General features: G+C 45.4%; 1 protein-coding gene across 5 annotated transcripts in view; it reads right to left on the bottom strand.

Annotated features, from left to right (window-relative positions):
• Positions 1 to 6,647: 6,647 nt before the first annotated feature.
• The window catches only part of phkb (phosphorylase kinase, beta), a 48,976-nt gene continuing 38,600 nt past the window's right edge, over positions 6,648 to 17,023 (bottom strand). For 3 of the 5 annotated variants that reach the window (XM_062989763.1, XM_062989761.1, XM_062989765.1), the window contains 7 exons: positions 14,356 to 14,446; positions 12,401 to 12,603; positions 11,367 to 11,501; positions 10,668 to 10,797; positions 10,457 to 10,564; positions 10,238 to 10,378; positions 6,648 to 7,906 (listed from right to left, as the gene is read on the bottom strand). In XM_062989763.1, coding sequence (XP_062845833.1) covers positions 7,769 to 7,906; positions 10,238 to 10,378; positions 10,457 to 10,564; positions 10,668 to 10,797; positions 11,367 to 11,501; positions 12,401 to 12,603; positions 14,356 to 14,446 — 946 coding nt within the window. In that variant the 3' untranslated portion in view covers positions 6,648 to 7,768. Of the gene's footprint in view, positions 7,907 to 10,237; positions 10,379 to 10,456; positions 10,565 to 10,667; positions 10,798 to 11,366; positions 11,502 to 12,400; positions 12,604 to 14,355; positions 14,447 to 15,884; positions 15,976 to 17,023 lie in introns of all 5 variants that reach the window. The other 2 variants (XM_062989764.1, XM_062989762.1) reach the window with 1 other exon arrangement.

Here is a 17,023-nt window from a genome sequence, read left to right as displayed (position 1 = left end):
TCTATTGACTTATAATAACAATAAAGATCTAAGGTGATTCATAAGGTGTTCATACCTGCTTATTTGATTTGTCCCGGGGCATGAAGGGTTAAATGAAAGACGCCTCTTTGTCTTCCTCTGCTGTTGCTGGAAGGAATTGCGGTGCTCAGTGGTCCAGCTATAAATGTACACAGGGCAGAGCAGCACAAATTCAATAAAATAATCAAATTCACGTTTTAAATGACAGGAAATTCGACCAATCATATTATCCTTATATGACAAGTTCCGCCCACTGTGGGGACGCAGGTATTTGTAAAGGAGTTTTGAGATCATTGTGCGTGTTTAATAAGCGGTAATTGCCGAATGAAGGGGAGGAACCAGCAAGTTTGGGGGCAATTACTCGATCACAAGGGCGATTTAGTGTCTGTAGGATGCAACATCTACCATCTAAAGTGGGCCAGACATGCTGGACCTTCCCTAAACTGTTGAAAGGGTGATAGATTCTTCATTTCTATCAGTGCTTTTGCAGACCAGTTAGAGGTGGGCGTGGCCAAAACTAAGTTAAAGAAGAAAAGTTAAGACATAAAAGGGGTGTCCACATACTTTTGGTCATGTAGTGTATTGCAAACTATCTCTCACACTCACACACACACACACACACACGCACACGCACACACACACACACGGCGTAAATTAGCAGGGGAGACGAACTCCAGAATGAAAAGAATGTGCTTCAAAGAGTGCAACATCTGCACAAGGTCAAGTGCGTACCTGAGCCACGCCGTGAGCCGACAACCTACCAGGTGAACCCACCACACAGGTATACCGCTACTGACTGTACACTGTGTCCCTTCTGTCTATCTAGAATCTACCAGGCATGAGTACGTTTTACAGTCTAGTGTTTCAGACTGAAGAACCAGCGCATTAACGTTGGAGAAACGAGAACTGACGGCTTGGTTTTCAAGCTGCTGGAAGACGGGAGACACCGTCCACAGTCAAGCAGGCTTTATATCTCCATGGGTGTACAGGTGGTTACACAAAACTCCACCCTGCTCTTGTCATTATTTCTTTAGCTTTCTTGTTTTTCACTTGGTTTGTTGTCTTCCAGACCTTGCCAAAGAGACCACTGTTCCATCTACTCATTACTTCTGGATGCTTGTTCATCCAGATAATCTTCAGACGACTTTTCTCTGATCTTCAGACGATCTTCACCGCTGTGCTGAGCGCCGTGGCCTTCCCACCGTTCCTATTCTTGTGGCTCAGTCGAAAGGGCGCGGTCAAGCTAGTCCTGTTTGTATAGGCACAGAGAAGTCGGCCACTTGGCGCTGCAGTCAAACATCGCTCAGGAGGAATTAAACGATCGTGAGGCAATTGTTAATCTATGTCAGGCTCATCGACGTGGAACAGTTACGCCCTTCCTGATTCAATCCTCTTTATTACATCCAGGCTTGGGACCCGCATTTAGAGCGTACTGACAAGTGCACCTCCCAATGGCTAGTCTGTTCAGACACCCTAAACCCCTAAAAAGACATAGAAAGGGGTGCAAGATGCAGTTTAGTTACAGATATCAGTACAAAATCCCAAGACTGGCACGACACACGGATTCCTACAAGTGCGTGTAGACTTTGACCACGCCCGTACATTATTATTATTACTATTATGATATTCGATATAAATAAACAGTCTTTCTTCTTTTATCCGCTCCATACTTTTCCCCCGTTACTCAGGAGGAAGTGATCCGGTCTCTGTAATCTTCACGTTGGCGTTCTTGTCAGTATCAGACGGAGGTGTTAAAAGCGCCGCTGGTGCCTCAGAGAATTGGCATCGAGTTACGGTTTGAACATGTCAGCGCCTAAACAGCATGAAAAATGACCGATCTTAAAAAAAAATAGACCGAGAATAGACGGAGAGAATCCGGGAAACACTGGGCTTAAGTTTTAATTTGACCCCATAAAATGTCTGAGACAGTCCTGAAAGTCTGTAGATTTATAATGAGGTCCGGAACAAGAAGAGCCTTCCCTAAACTGTTGCAGCACAGTTAGAAGCATGCCATTTCCTTTATATAACTGATTTATTACACCTGTTAGAAACTGCTGTGGCTGAATCACGTGAATTCAGAAATTAGAGTGGGGCGTCCCAATACTTTGGCCCCCGTGTTCCTGCCTACACGCCCTTATCTGCAGAATCTATCGGAGCACCGATGACATCACGCTCACAGAGGATTACAGGCTCAGTCAGGGGCGTAAATCATGAATCCTGGGACAGCAGTGCAGGGTCATCAAGTTTTTATCTCCTTTATTCTGAGACTGAGGCTGATGTGATCTCAGCTCGGGGTCGTCGGAACCAACCGCCCCCCACACACAACCACGACACACAACCACGACACACAACCTGACACACAACCACGACACACAACCACGACACACAACGACACACAACCTGAAACACAACCACGACACACAACCACGACACACAACCTGACACACAACCTGAAACACAACCACGACACACAACCACGACACACAACCTGAAACACAACCTGAAACACAACCACGACACACAACCTGACACACAACCACGACACACAACCTGACACACAACCACGACACACAACCTGACACACAACCTGAAACACAACCTGAAACACAACCACGACACACAACCTGACACACAACCACGACACACAACCTGACACACAACCACGACACACAACCTGACACACAACCTGACACACAACCTGAAACACAACCACGACACACAACCACGACACACAACCTGAAACACAACCTGAAACACAACCACGACACACAACCTGACACACAACCACGACACACAACCTGACACACAACCACGACACACAACCTGACACACAACCTGAAACACAACCTGAAACACAACCACGACACACTACCTGACACACAACCTGACACACAACCACGACACACAACCACGACACACAACCACGACACACAATTACGACACACCTGACACACAACCTGAAACACAACCTGACACACAACCACGACACACAACCCAAATACACACTATCTAAATATACACAACCCAAATACACACAACCTGAAACACAACCTGAAACACAACCACGACACACAACCACGACACACAACCACGACACACAACCTGACACACAACCACGACACACAACCACGACACACAACCACGACACACAACCTGAAACACAACCACGACACACAACCTGACACACAACCTGACACACAACCACGACACACAACCTGACACACAGCCTGACACACAACCACGACACACAACCACGACACACAACCCAAATACACACTATCTAAATATACACAACCCAAATACACACAACCCAAAGACACACTATCCAAAGGACAACCTGACACACAACCCAAATACACAAAACTTTGGAACATGTCTGTGGGAATTTGTGCCTGTTCAGTTAAATAATAATAGGTAACAAGGAGACCTGGACTGTACTGTAATTGTCGTTTCTGTCTATCGGACACTTCATGAAACTATGAACCTCAGAGACACAGTCATGCAGGAAAAGACATGACCATCACCAAAATGCTGCCAAAACTTGCAAGCATTTCAGAGTGGCGTCCACATACTTTTGGGCATATAATGTTAATAGATATATTCTTCTCCCAAACTGGATTATGAAACGTGTCCCAGGTTCTCAGGTTCCACTCGTTCCATCAGGTTGCACCTCTCCAAAAATAACCGAAGCAGCGAGAGATCAGCCGCACCTCACATTTCACCCCCGACCCCACCGAACCTTATCTCCACTCCCCGCTCCCGTACGGCGACGCAACCCGAGTCTCACATTTACAGCTCATCTGTCCGCAGGATCGTTCATTACCCACAATTCCCTCCGCGCTCTCATCCCTGGGAAGTGCTAACTACATCTGGCTGAAGCGTAAGAGCGCTGCGTCTGTTTACGTTCACCTCAACCTGCTGTGCTGAAAACCTGTCAGTATAAAAGTGACTACATTCATTAGCACAGATTCCACCATCCTGTTGTGCTCATGGTGGAACCTTAGCAGGACGTCAGACCTTACACAGCAAGCTGGAGTGAAGTTCCTCCTCCAGACTACAGGGGCATCGGTGGTCCACGGTATCTAGTTTTTGCTCCAAGATCTGTGAACATGCCGCACAGCGACAAGGAACTCAACATAGGACTAGCTCGACATCAGGACCTGGGGTTCAATCCTCACCTGTGATTACCTGCTGTGAGTTTAGCATGTTCTCCTCATGTCTGTCTTTACCTTCTTCTCTTCCAGATACACGTATGGACATCAGGCGCTCGACTGGGGTGGCGGAAGAGATCATCAGGGTTCGAATCTCAGCGGTGCTGTCGGCCGGGCGGGCATCTACACAGACATTAGGCGATACGATGGATTACCACCTGACCAGGGTGTTCATGCTTTGTGCCAAGTTTTTCTCGGTTGAACCGGACCCGCCGCGACCCTGACCAGGATAAAGCGCTTAGTTGGCATCTGCTGGGATCTAGGGTTCGAATCCCCAGCGGCACTATCGGACACGATTGGCTATTTCTGATAGAGAGGGGAATGGCAGAGGCCCTGTGATGGACTGGCTTCCTGTTCGGGGGGTGTGTTTCACTGGCATTGGAATTCACCGCGACCTTGACCAGGATAAATCGGTGGAGAAACGTGAAAGCGGGATGAATTAATGAGAAAGCAGGATGACTGAAAGTGACAAGGCAAATCCACATGGTGGCGACAAAGAGCTACACACCACACTTAATGCCAAGCGACTCCATCCTGTTGCAACGACTCTATCGTGACCAGGGTTGAGGTGGGTCCTGCGCCACTCATAACGATTTGTTGCTCATTTAACGCGCACATTGTTTCACTTTTATGCTTCATAACTGATCAACTCAATGAATTTCTGCTAAAGATGCAAAGATAAACTATTATATTATTACATCATCTCTTACCGTTCCATCCCGATCCAGGTCGTGGTGGGTCCGGCCCTGCCATAAAACACTGAATGCAAGGAACGACACTGACACACAATCGCTGACGCATTCAAACCAGAACAAAACCTGAACGAACTTGACAAGGACGGTGGGAAAAAAACTGGAAATCACAACTGGAAACCAGTTTAGCGCCTGCAGATGGATGGATGGAGCGCTGGAGGAAAAGTGCCGGCGCACAATCTGTGCATCTCAATCCTGGTTAAATCCCAACTGATCAAGTGCTGCTTTTATTACCAAGGGTTAAAACGCAGAAACATGAGTACTGGATTAGATTTACACTCACGGAGACGCTCTACATGGTCAGAAGTATTGGGACGCACCTTTAATACACTTTGGTGTCTCAAATTTGGGTGTCTTACGCGGTCCCATTGGCACCGGGGTATAAAATCAAGCACCGCTGTACAAATATTTGTAAAATAATGGGGTGGTCCTGAAGGGCTCGGTGTACCCCAGCGTGGTTCTGTAATGAGACCCCCAAAAAACATTAAAACAGAAAAATTAATGAAATAAAGAGTTCAGGAGCGTCCATAATGTTTCAGACAGAGCGGTCATTAGGAGATGCTTGGTTGCCGCCGGGCTGTTAGACTTTATGAGGGAAAACATTAGCCTCTTTATGGCTTCTCTCTCTCTCTCAGGGGTGGTCCCAATTCCTCCCGGGACTCTTCTGCACCCCGACATTAATTTGGACACGTTCTGTTCTGCTGAATTTAACGACAGGGCCGAAGAAAAACGATGACTCGATTATGGTAGCGTGGGGAGCGCGTCCCTGATTTATGATAACGTGTCTGAAAATGTTGATGCTACATTAAAGAACTGCAGCGTGCTCGAGTTTGACATGTTCTCCCTGAGTCTGTAGGGCTTCCTACTTTTCGAACAGGGTGCCAGTCCATCACAGACACTTCCAGTCACTACTGTGTAGACGCCTGTCAGACGACTGCTTGGTCGTTTGTTTGCATGTTGACTAGGGTGGCACAGCTCCAGGGTCATAGGTTCAAACCTTGCCTCCTATGCATATAAACATTGGTTGGTTGACAGTGAATGATGGGTGGCGCAGAAGGCTGAGATCTCAAGCTCTCGGGTTCGAATCTCGGGTTCTAGACAGACACACGATTGGCTGCGTGTCTGAAAAATCTTGGTACTCGTTACTGCATTAAAGAACAACACCGAAAAGTGGGTGGTGCACCAGAGTTTGACATGTTCTCCCTGCATCTGTAAGGCTTCCTACATTTTGAAGAGTGGGCACAGGGTGGAAACAGGGTTTAGGGTGCCAGTCCATCACAGACACTTCCGATCACGTCTGTGTAGACGCCCGGTCGGCCGACAGCTCACTTGGTCGTTGGTTTGCATGTTGACTAGGGTGGCACAGCTCCAGGGTCACAGGTTCAAACTCTGCCTCCTTTCTGCATATAAATGTTGGTTGGTTGTGCTGAGATCTCAAGTTCTCGGGTTTGAATCTCAGCTCTGCTATCAGCTGGTCGGGCAGCTACACAGACACACGATTGGCTGTGTCTTAAGAGGCGGAACGATGGCTGAACAGGGTTCCTCATCGCAGACCAGTAAGAGGGGCCGCATGACAGCCTCTCCCCCCCTTGAATTGGAGTGGGGTGGCGGCATTTATCCCTAAATGCATGATGGGTAGACAAGAACTGATGCAAAACAGAACAGAAACAGTCCATCCTTTATTTTCCACAAATAAAACACCATGCAGGACAATCGGACAAACGAGCACATTTAAAAACTCACGCAGGTTCACGCAGCAGTCCGACGTTTTGATTTTCAGTGTGAGTGAGATTATTCCTACGCTGACGTGAATCAGTAAACAGTTCACGCTATCGTCAGATGCTATCATCGATTTGTTCATTGATATTTTATTAATATTGACTTCAGCTAGCGGAACAATGGAGCATCGGAGGGGTAAACAATGACGTTGCGTCTATAACCGCACAAAAAAAGGAGCCTCAGAGGCCTCAGTCATGCGTGTGCAGCTTCAATGGGGATGGACGCTACCCAGATAGCTGCAGCCTCCTCCCAAACATACTGGACGTACCATTTAATACAAAACCAGGGTTCACGCCGGCAAAGACGCAACCTGTGGCTGGAGGTCGCTCGTTTTCGACGCGAGCTGGTGATGTGCAGGGAAAGGAGGCGAACGTTGGCGGAGACACTGACATAACAAGGTGAAGAAAACGTCAAGCTGAGCTTCAAACAAACAATCAAGGTCGAAAATAAAAACAACGAGGAAATCTGACACATGAACTTGTCTTAAATAATTAAAATAATGTTTAGGCGCCTTTGCCGTGGCTGTAAACCGTATTCATGAAGCTACACATGAAGAAACAAATCTGGTGTCCGAAACACCCACTAGTGACCAGTAAAAATCTATTCTGGTGACTTTTTAGCTGGTAATGTTTGTGCTGAATAGAGCAATAGTGTACAACTTATAATAAGTATTATGGTATAGCGTAACACCGTATTTCATCACTGTAAAACTGCAGATTTCTGTTTACATTATTTATAAACCAGTATGCTACACGGCAACAGAACCGTCGTGCTAAAATCGATAAATGAAATGCTAACGTGGTTAAAAATAAGCTTCCGTACACCAGAGAATCCAGGAACATAGGCATGTAAGCATGTAAGCGTGGGATGAAGGTGTCACGGGGTTAAATGAAGCAGTGGGTGTTAAAACAAATCCAACACTAGAGTTTAAAAGCATAAAAATCAGTGGCAGCTTTAAATCGTGATCCGGACGAGGATACGGAGGAAAGAGGAACATGTGAGATGCGTTTAGCTGACGGAGCAGGGGTCGTCCTTGCTGGGTTTCACTTCGCCCTGCAACAGCTGGATCATCACGGCTTTAGTCAGGTAACTGGAGGTTCCTCTCTTCCCCAGCGGGGGCGTGTTATAGAATGTCTCCATGTCCTTCTGCAATCACAACATAAATAATGATAATAATAATGATAATAATAATGATCCTAATATCTGCATAATTATATACTCAGTAAGACCTATTCATATCTATTTTATTATTATTATTATACAGTACATATCTAGTATTCCTATTCTTATGCTTATTATTATTATGATTATTAAGTATATATTACTATATTACTATGTATATGGACCTAACAGCATATATGTAAATAGCTATAATTATAATTATTATACTAACTATAGATAGATGGTTATATACTATATTAGTTTACTGATGTTCCTTGTTTTGTTTGTTTTTTTGCACAATGCTGTCTGTCTGCCTGTCTGTCTATCTATAATATCTGTCTATTTATAATATCTGTCTGTCTGTCTATCTATAATATCTGTTTGTCTATGTCTGTCTGTCTATCTATCTATTTATGTCTGTATATCTATAATATCTGTCTATACAGTGTATCACAAAAGTGAGTACACCCCTCACATTTCTGCAGATATTTAAGTATATCTTTTCATGGGACAACACTGACAAAATGACACTTTGACACAATGAAAAGTAGTCTGTGTGCAGCTTATATAACAGTGTAAATTTATTCTTCCCTCAAAATAACTCAATATACAGCCATTAATGTCTAAACCACCGGCAACAAAAGTGAGTACACCCCTTAGTGAAAGTTCCTGAAGTGTCAATATTTTGTGTGGCCACCATTATTTCCCAGAACTGCCTTAACTCTCCTGGGCATGGAGTTTACCAGAGCTTCACAGGTTGCCACTGGAATGCTTTTCCACTCCTCCATGACGACATCACGGAGCTGGCGGATATTCGAGACTTTGCGCTCCTCCACCTTCCACTTGAGGATGCCCCAAAGATGTTCTATTGGGTTTAGGTCTGGAGACATGCTTGGCCAGTCCATCACCTTTACCCTCAGCCTCTTCAATAAAGCAGTGGTCGTCTTAGAGGTGTGTTTGGGGTCATTATCATGCTGGAACACTGCCCTGCGACCCAGTATTCGGAGGAAGGGGATCATGCTCTGCTTCAGTATTTCACAGTACATATTGGAGTTCATGTGTCCCTCAATGAAATGTAACTCCCCAACACCTGCTGCACTCATGCAGCCCCAGACCATGGCATTCCCACCACCATGCTTGACTGTAGGCATGACACACTTATCTTTGTACTCCTCACCTGATTGCCGCCACACATGCTTGAGACCATCTGAACCAAACAAATTAATCTTGGTCTCATCAGACCATAGGACATGGTTCCAGTAATCCATGTCCTTTGTTGACATGTCTTCAGAAAACTGTTTGCGGGCTTTCTTGTGTAGAGACTTCAGAAGAGGCTTCCTTCTGGGGTGACAGCCATGCAGACCAATTTGATGTAGTGTGCGGCGTATGGTCTGAGCACTGACAGGCTGACCCCCCACCTTTTCAATCTCTGCAGCAATGCTGACAGCACTCCTGCGCCTATCTTTCAAAGACAGCAGTTGGATGTGACGCTGAGCACGTGCACTCAGCTTCTTTGGACGACCAACGCGAGGTCTGTTCTGAGTGGACCCTGCTCTTTTAAAACGCTGGATGATCTTGGCCACTGTGCTGCAGCTCAGTTTCAGGGTGTTGGCAATCTTCTTGTAGCCTTGGCCATCTTCATGTAGCGCAACAATTCATCTTTTAAGATCCTCAGAGAGTTCTTTGCCATGAGGTGCCATGTTGGAACTTTCAGTGACCAGTATGAGAGAGTGTGAGAGCTGTACTACTAAATTGAACACACCTGCTCCCTATGCACACCTGAGACCTAGTAACACTAACAAATCACATGACATTTTGGAGGGAAAATGACAAGCAGTGCTCAATTTGGACATTTAGGGGTGTAGTCTCTTAGGGGTGTACTCACTTTTGTTGCCGGTGGTTTAGACATTAATGGCTGTATATTGAGTTATTTTGAGGGAAGAATAAATTTACACTGTTATATAAGCTGCACACAGACTACTTTTCATTGTGTCAAAGTGTCATTTTGTCAGTGTTGTCCCATGAAAAGATATACTTAAATATCTGCAGAAATGTGAGGGGTGTACTCACTTTTGTGATACACTGTATATCTGTCTGTCTATATGTTTGTATATCTATCTATTTGTAATATCTGTCTGTCTCTCTGTGTCTGTCTATATATCTGTCTCTATCTATAATATCTGTCTATCCATCAACAAAATCTGTGTATCCATAATATCAGTCTATCTGTCTGTCTGTCCATCAATATATAATATCTATCTGTCTGTCTATCTATCTATAATATCAGTTACATGCAGTAGTGATGGTGTCACTCACCGGGCTGTGAGCTGAATCCCCTTTGGATGAATCTCTCTGGAAATCAGTGAAGGCATCCTTGACCAGCCCGTCCAGATCCACCTTCTCCTGAAACTCCAGCTCCGGGTTCCTCTCCAGCACCAGAGACACGACCATCAGCAGCTGGAGAGAGAGAGAACCATGAGGAACCAAAACACAACACACACCCCAAATAACCACCATGAAAACCCAGAGCTTCACCTCTACTATGATCTGCCTGTATTCAGGCAGTACGATGTTCTTCAGCGTGTCCTCCACCAGCAGAGAGAAGTTCATCTCATACATGGTCATGTCAGACAGAGTGGGTTGCTATGGAGGAAACAACAGAGAATATTAAAATTAATTTAATAATAATAATCGTACTCTAATCGGATCATAAAGATGAGGACTGACTGAGCTGTGATGACGTTACCTGAGGAAGGTGAAGCCCGGCGACCACGATGCCGTTACTGGTCCTCTCAAGGATCTGCCAGACACGATCGTAGAACCCGAAAGGCGTACGGTTCAGAGAGCCATCGATCTGACGCCGATTCAGCCACGACCTGATCGAGACATTAATTCATCATAAAAACAAATATTTTCACTACTTCAATGACTTCTAGAACTCCAGGAGCTGGAGCTGGACAAGGAGAAGGACAAAGATCTGAAGGAGCACAAGGACCAGCAGCTAGAGCAGCACCAATACAAAGAGCTAGAGGAGCACCAGGAACTGAACCAGGAGCTGGAGGATCACCAGGAACTGGACCAGGAGATGGAACAGCAGCAGGAGCAGGAGCTGGGGGAGCACCAGAACCAGGAGCCTGAGAAGCACCAGGACCAGGAGCACCACCAGGACCAGGAGCTTGAGTAGCACCAGAACCTGGAACAGGCTTATGGAACAGCACCAGGACCTGGAGCTAGAGCAGGAGCTGAAGAAGGACCAGGAACTGGAGCAGCAATATGACCAGGAGCAGGAGGAGCACCTGAACCAGGAGCTGAAGCAGGACTAGGACCAGAAGATGGAACAGTACCAGGACCTAGAGTTAGAGCAGGACCAGGAGCTGGAGCAGAACTAGGACCAGAAGATGGAACGGCACCAGGACCTGAAGCTAGAGCAGGTACAGAGCCTTACCTGCCAGTCTGCTGAGGTTGAAGAACGTCCAGCAGCAGCTGTTTGACATCACTCGGGGACATTTGGTAGATGTCCTGAGGTCGCAGGTCACCAGCACGGATCTTCAACTCATGTTTCATGGCCTGAACAATCCACCTGATCCAGAATAAACACACAATCACACACAGTCACACACAATCACACACAGTCACACACAATCACACACAGTCACACACAATCACACACAGTCACACACAGTCACACACAGTCACACACAGTCACACACAGTCACACACAGTCACACACAATCACACACAGTCACACACACAGTCACACACAATCACACACAATCACACAGTCACACACAATCACACACAGTCACACACAGTCACACACAGTCACACACAGTCACACACAATCACACACAGTCACACACAATCACACACAGTCACACACAGTCACACACAATCACACACAGTCACACACAGTCACACACAATCACACACAGTCACACACAATCACACAGTCACACACAATCACACACAATCACACACAATCACACACAGTCACACACAATCACACACAATCACACACAGTCACACACAATCACAATTGCAGATCACAATCAGATTTTTCACTCTCTGGGCAGGAATTCTTTATTTTTGGACAATATCTTTAAAAATATGAAGATTTAAACATTTTAAAGGAAAACTAAGTGAATTAACTGAGGATCAAGGACTCGAGTGGTACGCTAGCCCACCACCTTTGAGATCCGGTGTCGTGATGAAGCCGTACGCTGAGTTCAGGCTGTTTTTGCATTGTGCCCAGTGTTTTCGAGTGGAACCGGACCCTGTGTGACCCTGACCAGGGTAAAACGTTTGATGAAAATGAAGATCAACCAATTAAAGGATCATCCAGGTTTGTCACAGCTTGTTGACTCAGTACTACGCCAGAATAAGGGCAACATATCGGGTCAGTTTTGTTTCTTTATTTTCATATATTAATATTTTTGTTTACATAGGAATAAAAAGACCCATGGTTTGGGTGCCGCGTACCCCATGCGGATCTTGAGCATCCCGCTGAACAGTTCAGGGCTGTTGGAGATGATCCAGCCGATATGGATGACCAGCTCCTGCTGCAGGACGGCCTCGCGCTCGCCGTGCGGACTGCACTTCCTGTAAATGATGTCCTTAATGACGGCCGGCGACAGCGGGTTAGAGATCACCTCCTCCTCTTGCCCGAAGAGTCCCAGAGTCACCTGGAGGAAAGAGGAACACAAACATCGTCGGTGTCTCACCTGGGAGAGATTTTTGAGCCACGGCAAGCCGTGCACATCAGAAATATATAAATAAATGTATAAATAAATATATAAATAAATAATCACATCACGAGCATGCTTAGATGTCTCTGTGTTTCCTCGGTTTTAAAGTCTGCGCTATTATTATTTTTTATCTGAGCTACGTCGTGATCTGAATCAAAGACGCCGTCGTCATTTTCCCGACAAAAGATTTCTGCTTTTAGTCTCGACCTCCTGACCTGCAATTTATCCAAACAGACCGCACGTACGCCGTGCTAGCACAAAAAGCCAAGAGGTCTCAGATCTGGCGTCTGTTTTTGTACGTCTCTAAGGCTTCAGAAAATCTGTAAACTCTTCGACCCGCACTGCACGACCAGAAGTGTTCGGACGCCTGACCGTGAGCATGTTGGGCGTCCAATTTTACATTTACATTTTCGGCATTTAGCGGACGCTTTTATCCAAAGCGACTTACAGTACTGGGACAGTATACAGTCTAAGCAATTGAGGGTCAAGGGTCTTGCTCAAGGGCCCAACAATGGAAACCTGGCAGTGGTGGGGCTTGAACCAGCAACTTTTTGATCACTAGTCAAAATAGAGTGACCTCTGTTATCTTTTCAGCTGGAGCAGCCGCTCTTCTGAGACGGCTTCTCACAAAACTTTAAAGTATGTCTGTGGGAATTTGTGCCCATTCAGTCAGACTGTTCCAGAAATCAGAAGTTTCTTTAATTAAATCAAGATTTTCTCCATGTCTTTATTGAGCACAGTCATGCTGGAACAGGAATGGGCCTTCCCTAAACTGTTGGAAGCATGTCTATTCCTTTATATTACTGATTTATTACACCTGTTAGCATTTGTCATGGCTGAAACACATCAATCCAATATTTAAACTAGCGTACACAGGACAAACCTCATGTATACATAATCATGTGACACATTTTTAAGAACAAACTTTACATTTGTTTATTAATTTATTTATAATTAATTAGCAGATTTTGTTCTAACAGATGTTTAATTAGAGATATTTAAGACTATTTAACCCAAATAAATGTTAGAAATGGTATAAAATTCGTCTGTAAAATGATATACACAAGGAAGCACAGAGAACATCGTCACGTATGCGCTACGAACATTGTGTAGGGATGTAATAATATAGACAGGGGTGTGACGGTTTCCACTAAATATCACCCATTTACATGAATAAATGATTTTTTTAATATATGAATTAATAATTTTTATACATTTTTTGGTCTGTCGGTCCTGGAGGGTCCTTTGACGCGATGTCTATTAAAAAAAGCACTTATTTATTTACAAATACATTTGACTTGACTTGACTACAGTCCAATCCAGCCAAGCAACTCCACCCAAATTTGGCACATATATCAATAAACACATATCATGATTCGCTTTATAATAATGTCATATTGTTGCACCCCTAACAATGCATCACGTGACCAAACCAAGCAGGGATAAGCTAGGATTTCACATGCACAGTAAGCAAGCACGCGGTGAAAACGACCAGTCCTCCAAATTAGGCTTAGTGAGCGATGAATAGCGAGCATGAATGACACACAGGCGATCAGTGAACATTAAAATGTGTTTGGTTAAAAAATGACCTGAATATGAGTTCTTATTCTTAATTCTTATTAATCTGTTTTAAACTGGAATCTACTGATTATTAAAATGTCGACCTGCTGATGTCGGGGTCCCACTTACCTGCTTACCATGCACTAAAATGCTAGTAATACTGGGGGCAAGGCTGTCCACTAGCTTAGTTAAGAGACTGGCAGCAAGACGCACCACAGACCTGGTAAACACAAACACATCATCACACACTCCGATCAGCTCGTACACCGAACGCGACTGGACGTCCGGCCTCCGTGTCTCTAATAGCATAACAGCTACAAACCTGGAAGAATAAACGCCTGCGACACGATTCAATCGAAAAGCAGCTCAACACGCTTGGAGGAGACACCTACAGTCGCAGTCCTCCCTACTGAAACGCCTCTCAGGCTGTTGAATCCCGAATAATAAACACGCAGTGGGAATTTGATGCCAATCGACTTCAGCAGACAGTATTTCAGTATTTTAATGCTCACTCATGGATGCAAACTGAAAGCCTTCGGTTCTGCGATTAGGTTTTGATCGTGTGAGCGATGGGATTGTGGTGAGAGCAGGAAGCTAAGGCATGAACACGCTTCACTGGAAAATAAATAAGTAAATGATGCAAGCTTGTTGTGATTAACACTGATCTCTCAAAAACTGGACTGGTTATTTTGGATCTGTGTGTATAAATGTGTTCTCTATTCATGCACGTTTTCCCTTTCTCTCCCTATCTGGTCGTATCCGATTCCCCTGATCGAGCAGGCTTGTGCCTTACACATGCTTCTCTTCACCTGCCTGGAATCAGAACCCGTCTCTGTGCAGTGCCTCAACCGGCCAGCAGAGGTCGTGATTGCAGCAACGACGATGAATCTGTTCGACCATTCCACCCTTAGATGCACCCGGGTTCACCACCCGAGCACCCTGGATTGTATCAGTCAGCTTTACACATGTAATAACTGTTAATTACTATGACAAGATACATTAACAATCATTAACATTTACCTGGCAACCACGTTTCCACAATTAACACTTAATTTAAACTATCAGTAGTCGTTAGGAGATGACAGACAGGAGGAATGAAGCCTAAAAGTTACTGAAGACCGGGCGCTTTCATCCAAGCCGATTTACAGAATGCATTCTGAGCAACTGAGGGTTGAGGGCCTAGCTCGAGGGCCCACCGACGGCAACCTGGTAGTGGTGGGGTTTAAATCAACGACCTTCTGCTTACTAGTCCAGCACCTTAAACACTGGTCTACAGCTGCCTAACTGCATAATGTCACTGCATTAAGTCAAGTTATTTAGAGGACGCTCTAACCACAGTGACCCTGATCAGGATAAAACAGTAGTAAAACTTTTTAGTCGATTATTTATAAGCTATTATGGATCATGAGTGGACTTGAATGTAGGTTGTGCGACCAACCAACGACTGACAGGAAAACAAAAATGTACACAATAAAATGTAAACACAACAACAAACTAACCCTGAGAACGAGGTCACAGACGTGACGTAACGAGCGAACGTGAGGTGTGAAGCGTGCTCTCAGTTAATGGGACACGGTGGCTGAGGCTTCACGCGTGGGCTGTGAACATATGAACACCGTACATGCAGAAGCAGCGAGGAAACACCAGCAGGCTGTTACCTGTTTACCGTGGACCAACACGCTGGTTATATGAGGGGCTATAGAACCAGCGAACTTCTGCATAGCGGCTGCTACGCCACGCACCACCGTCCTAGGCCGCGTTAGCATGTTCAAACAAACGTTCGTTTTGGTGCGAGTGACAGAGGTTTGAATGGGGAGACAAAGGAAGAAGAAGAAGTAAGAGAAGGGTGAGCGATGGTTAAAAAAGATCTCCAACACCTCCGACCGCCGTCACGTTTGATAGTTAATCGCTATATGGCCGAAAGTACGTGGACGCACTTATTATTATTGAGGTCGGCACAGAGCCCTGAATCTAACCCCACTAAACACCACTGGGATGAAGCAGAACGCTGACTGCAAGCCAGGCCTTTTGACCTTTTAAATAGGCATATATTCCGCCAGGCACACTCTGAAGTCTTGTGGAAAGCAATCAAAGAGGGGGCATTAAGAGCGCAAAAGACAAGCTCAGAGTCAGGTGTCCACATACTTTTGGTCATATGGTGTAGTATCCTCAGGTACATTTTGGGTGCTATACCTTTCTTCAATTCAAATATTTTTGGCACGTCATATAGGTCACCCTTGGACAGGGCGCCAATCCGTGCCAGGGCTTCAACCATCCCTAATTCGTTCCTAATCATTTCTGTGTGGACGCCCGGCCGCCCGATAGCACCACTGATATTCAAACCCAAGCTCCAGATTAATATTATACTTAAAAATTATATTATTTTTATATATTGTATACAGTGTTTGGGTGGTGCAGTGGTAAAATATGCCAGCCCACAACTTCTGAGATCCAGGGTTCGAATCTCGGAGCTGCTATCAGCCGGTCAGACATCTACACAGACATGACTGGCTTTGTATAACCCTACGTTCAGACCGGCAGCAATGCGACGAAACAAAGTGACCGCATGTCGATAACAGGAGGCGGAGCAAACGTTAGCCATGTGAAGTGGGCGGAGTTGAGCACAATTTATGCAAATTAGGATTACCAATAGGAATTAACCAACCAAACGGGCACGGACGACGATGACGCTTCCAGTGTGAACAAGAGGTGAAAAATAGCTGGCGGTCTGAACGTAGGGTAAGGCGATGGCTGGACAAACAGCCCAGCCACTAGGGGGTGCACTTGTCAGTGCTCT

The sequence above is a fragment of the Trichomycterus rosablanca genome, chromosome 27 (assembly GCF_030014385.1).
Source record: "Trichomycterus rosablanca isolate fTriRos1 chromosome 27, fTriRos1.hap1, whole genome shotgun sequence".
Taxonomy (NCBI): domain Eukaryota; kingdom Metazoa; phylum Chordata; class Actinopteri; order Siluriformes; family Trichomycteridae; genus Trichomycterus; species Trichomycterus rosablanca.
The sequence above is the reverse complement of the archived record's forward strand: the minus strand, read 5'-3'. Positions and strand labels throughout refer to the sequence as shown.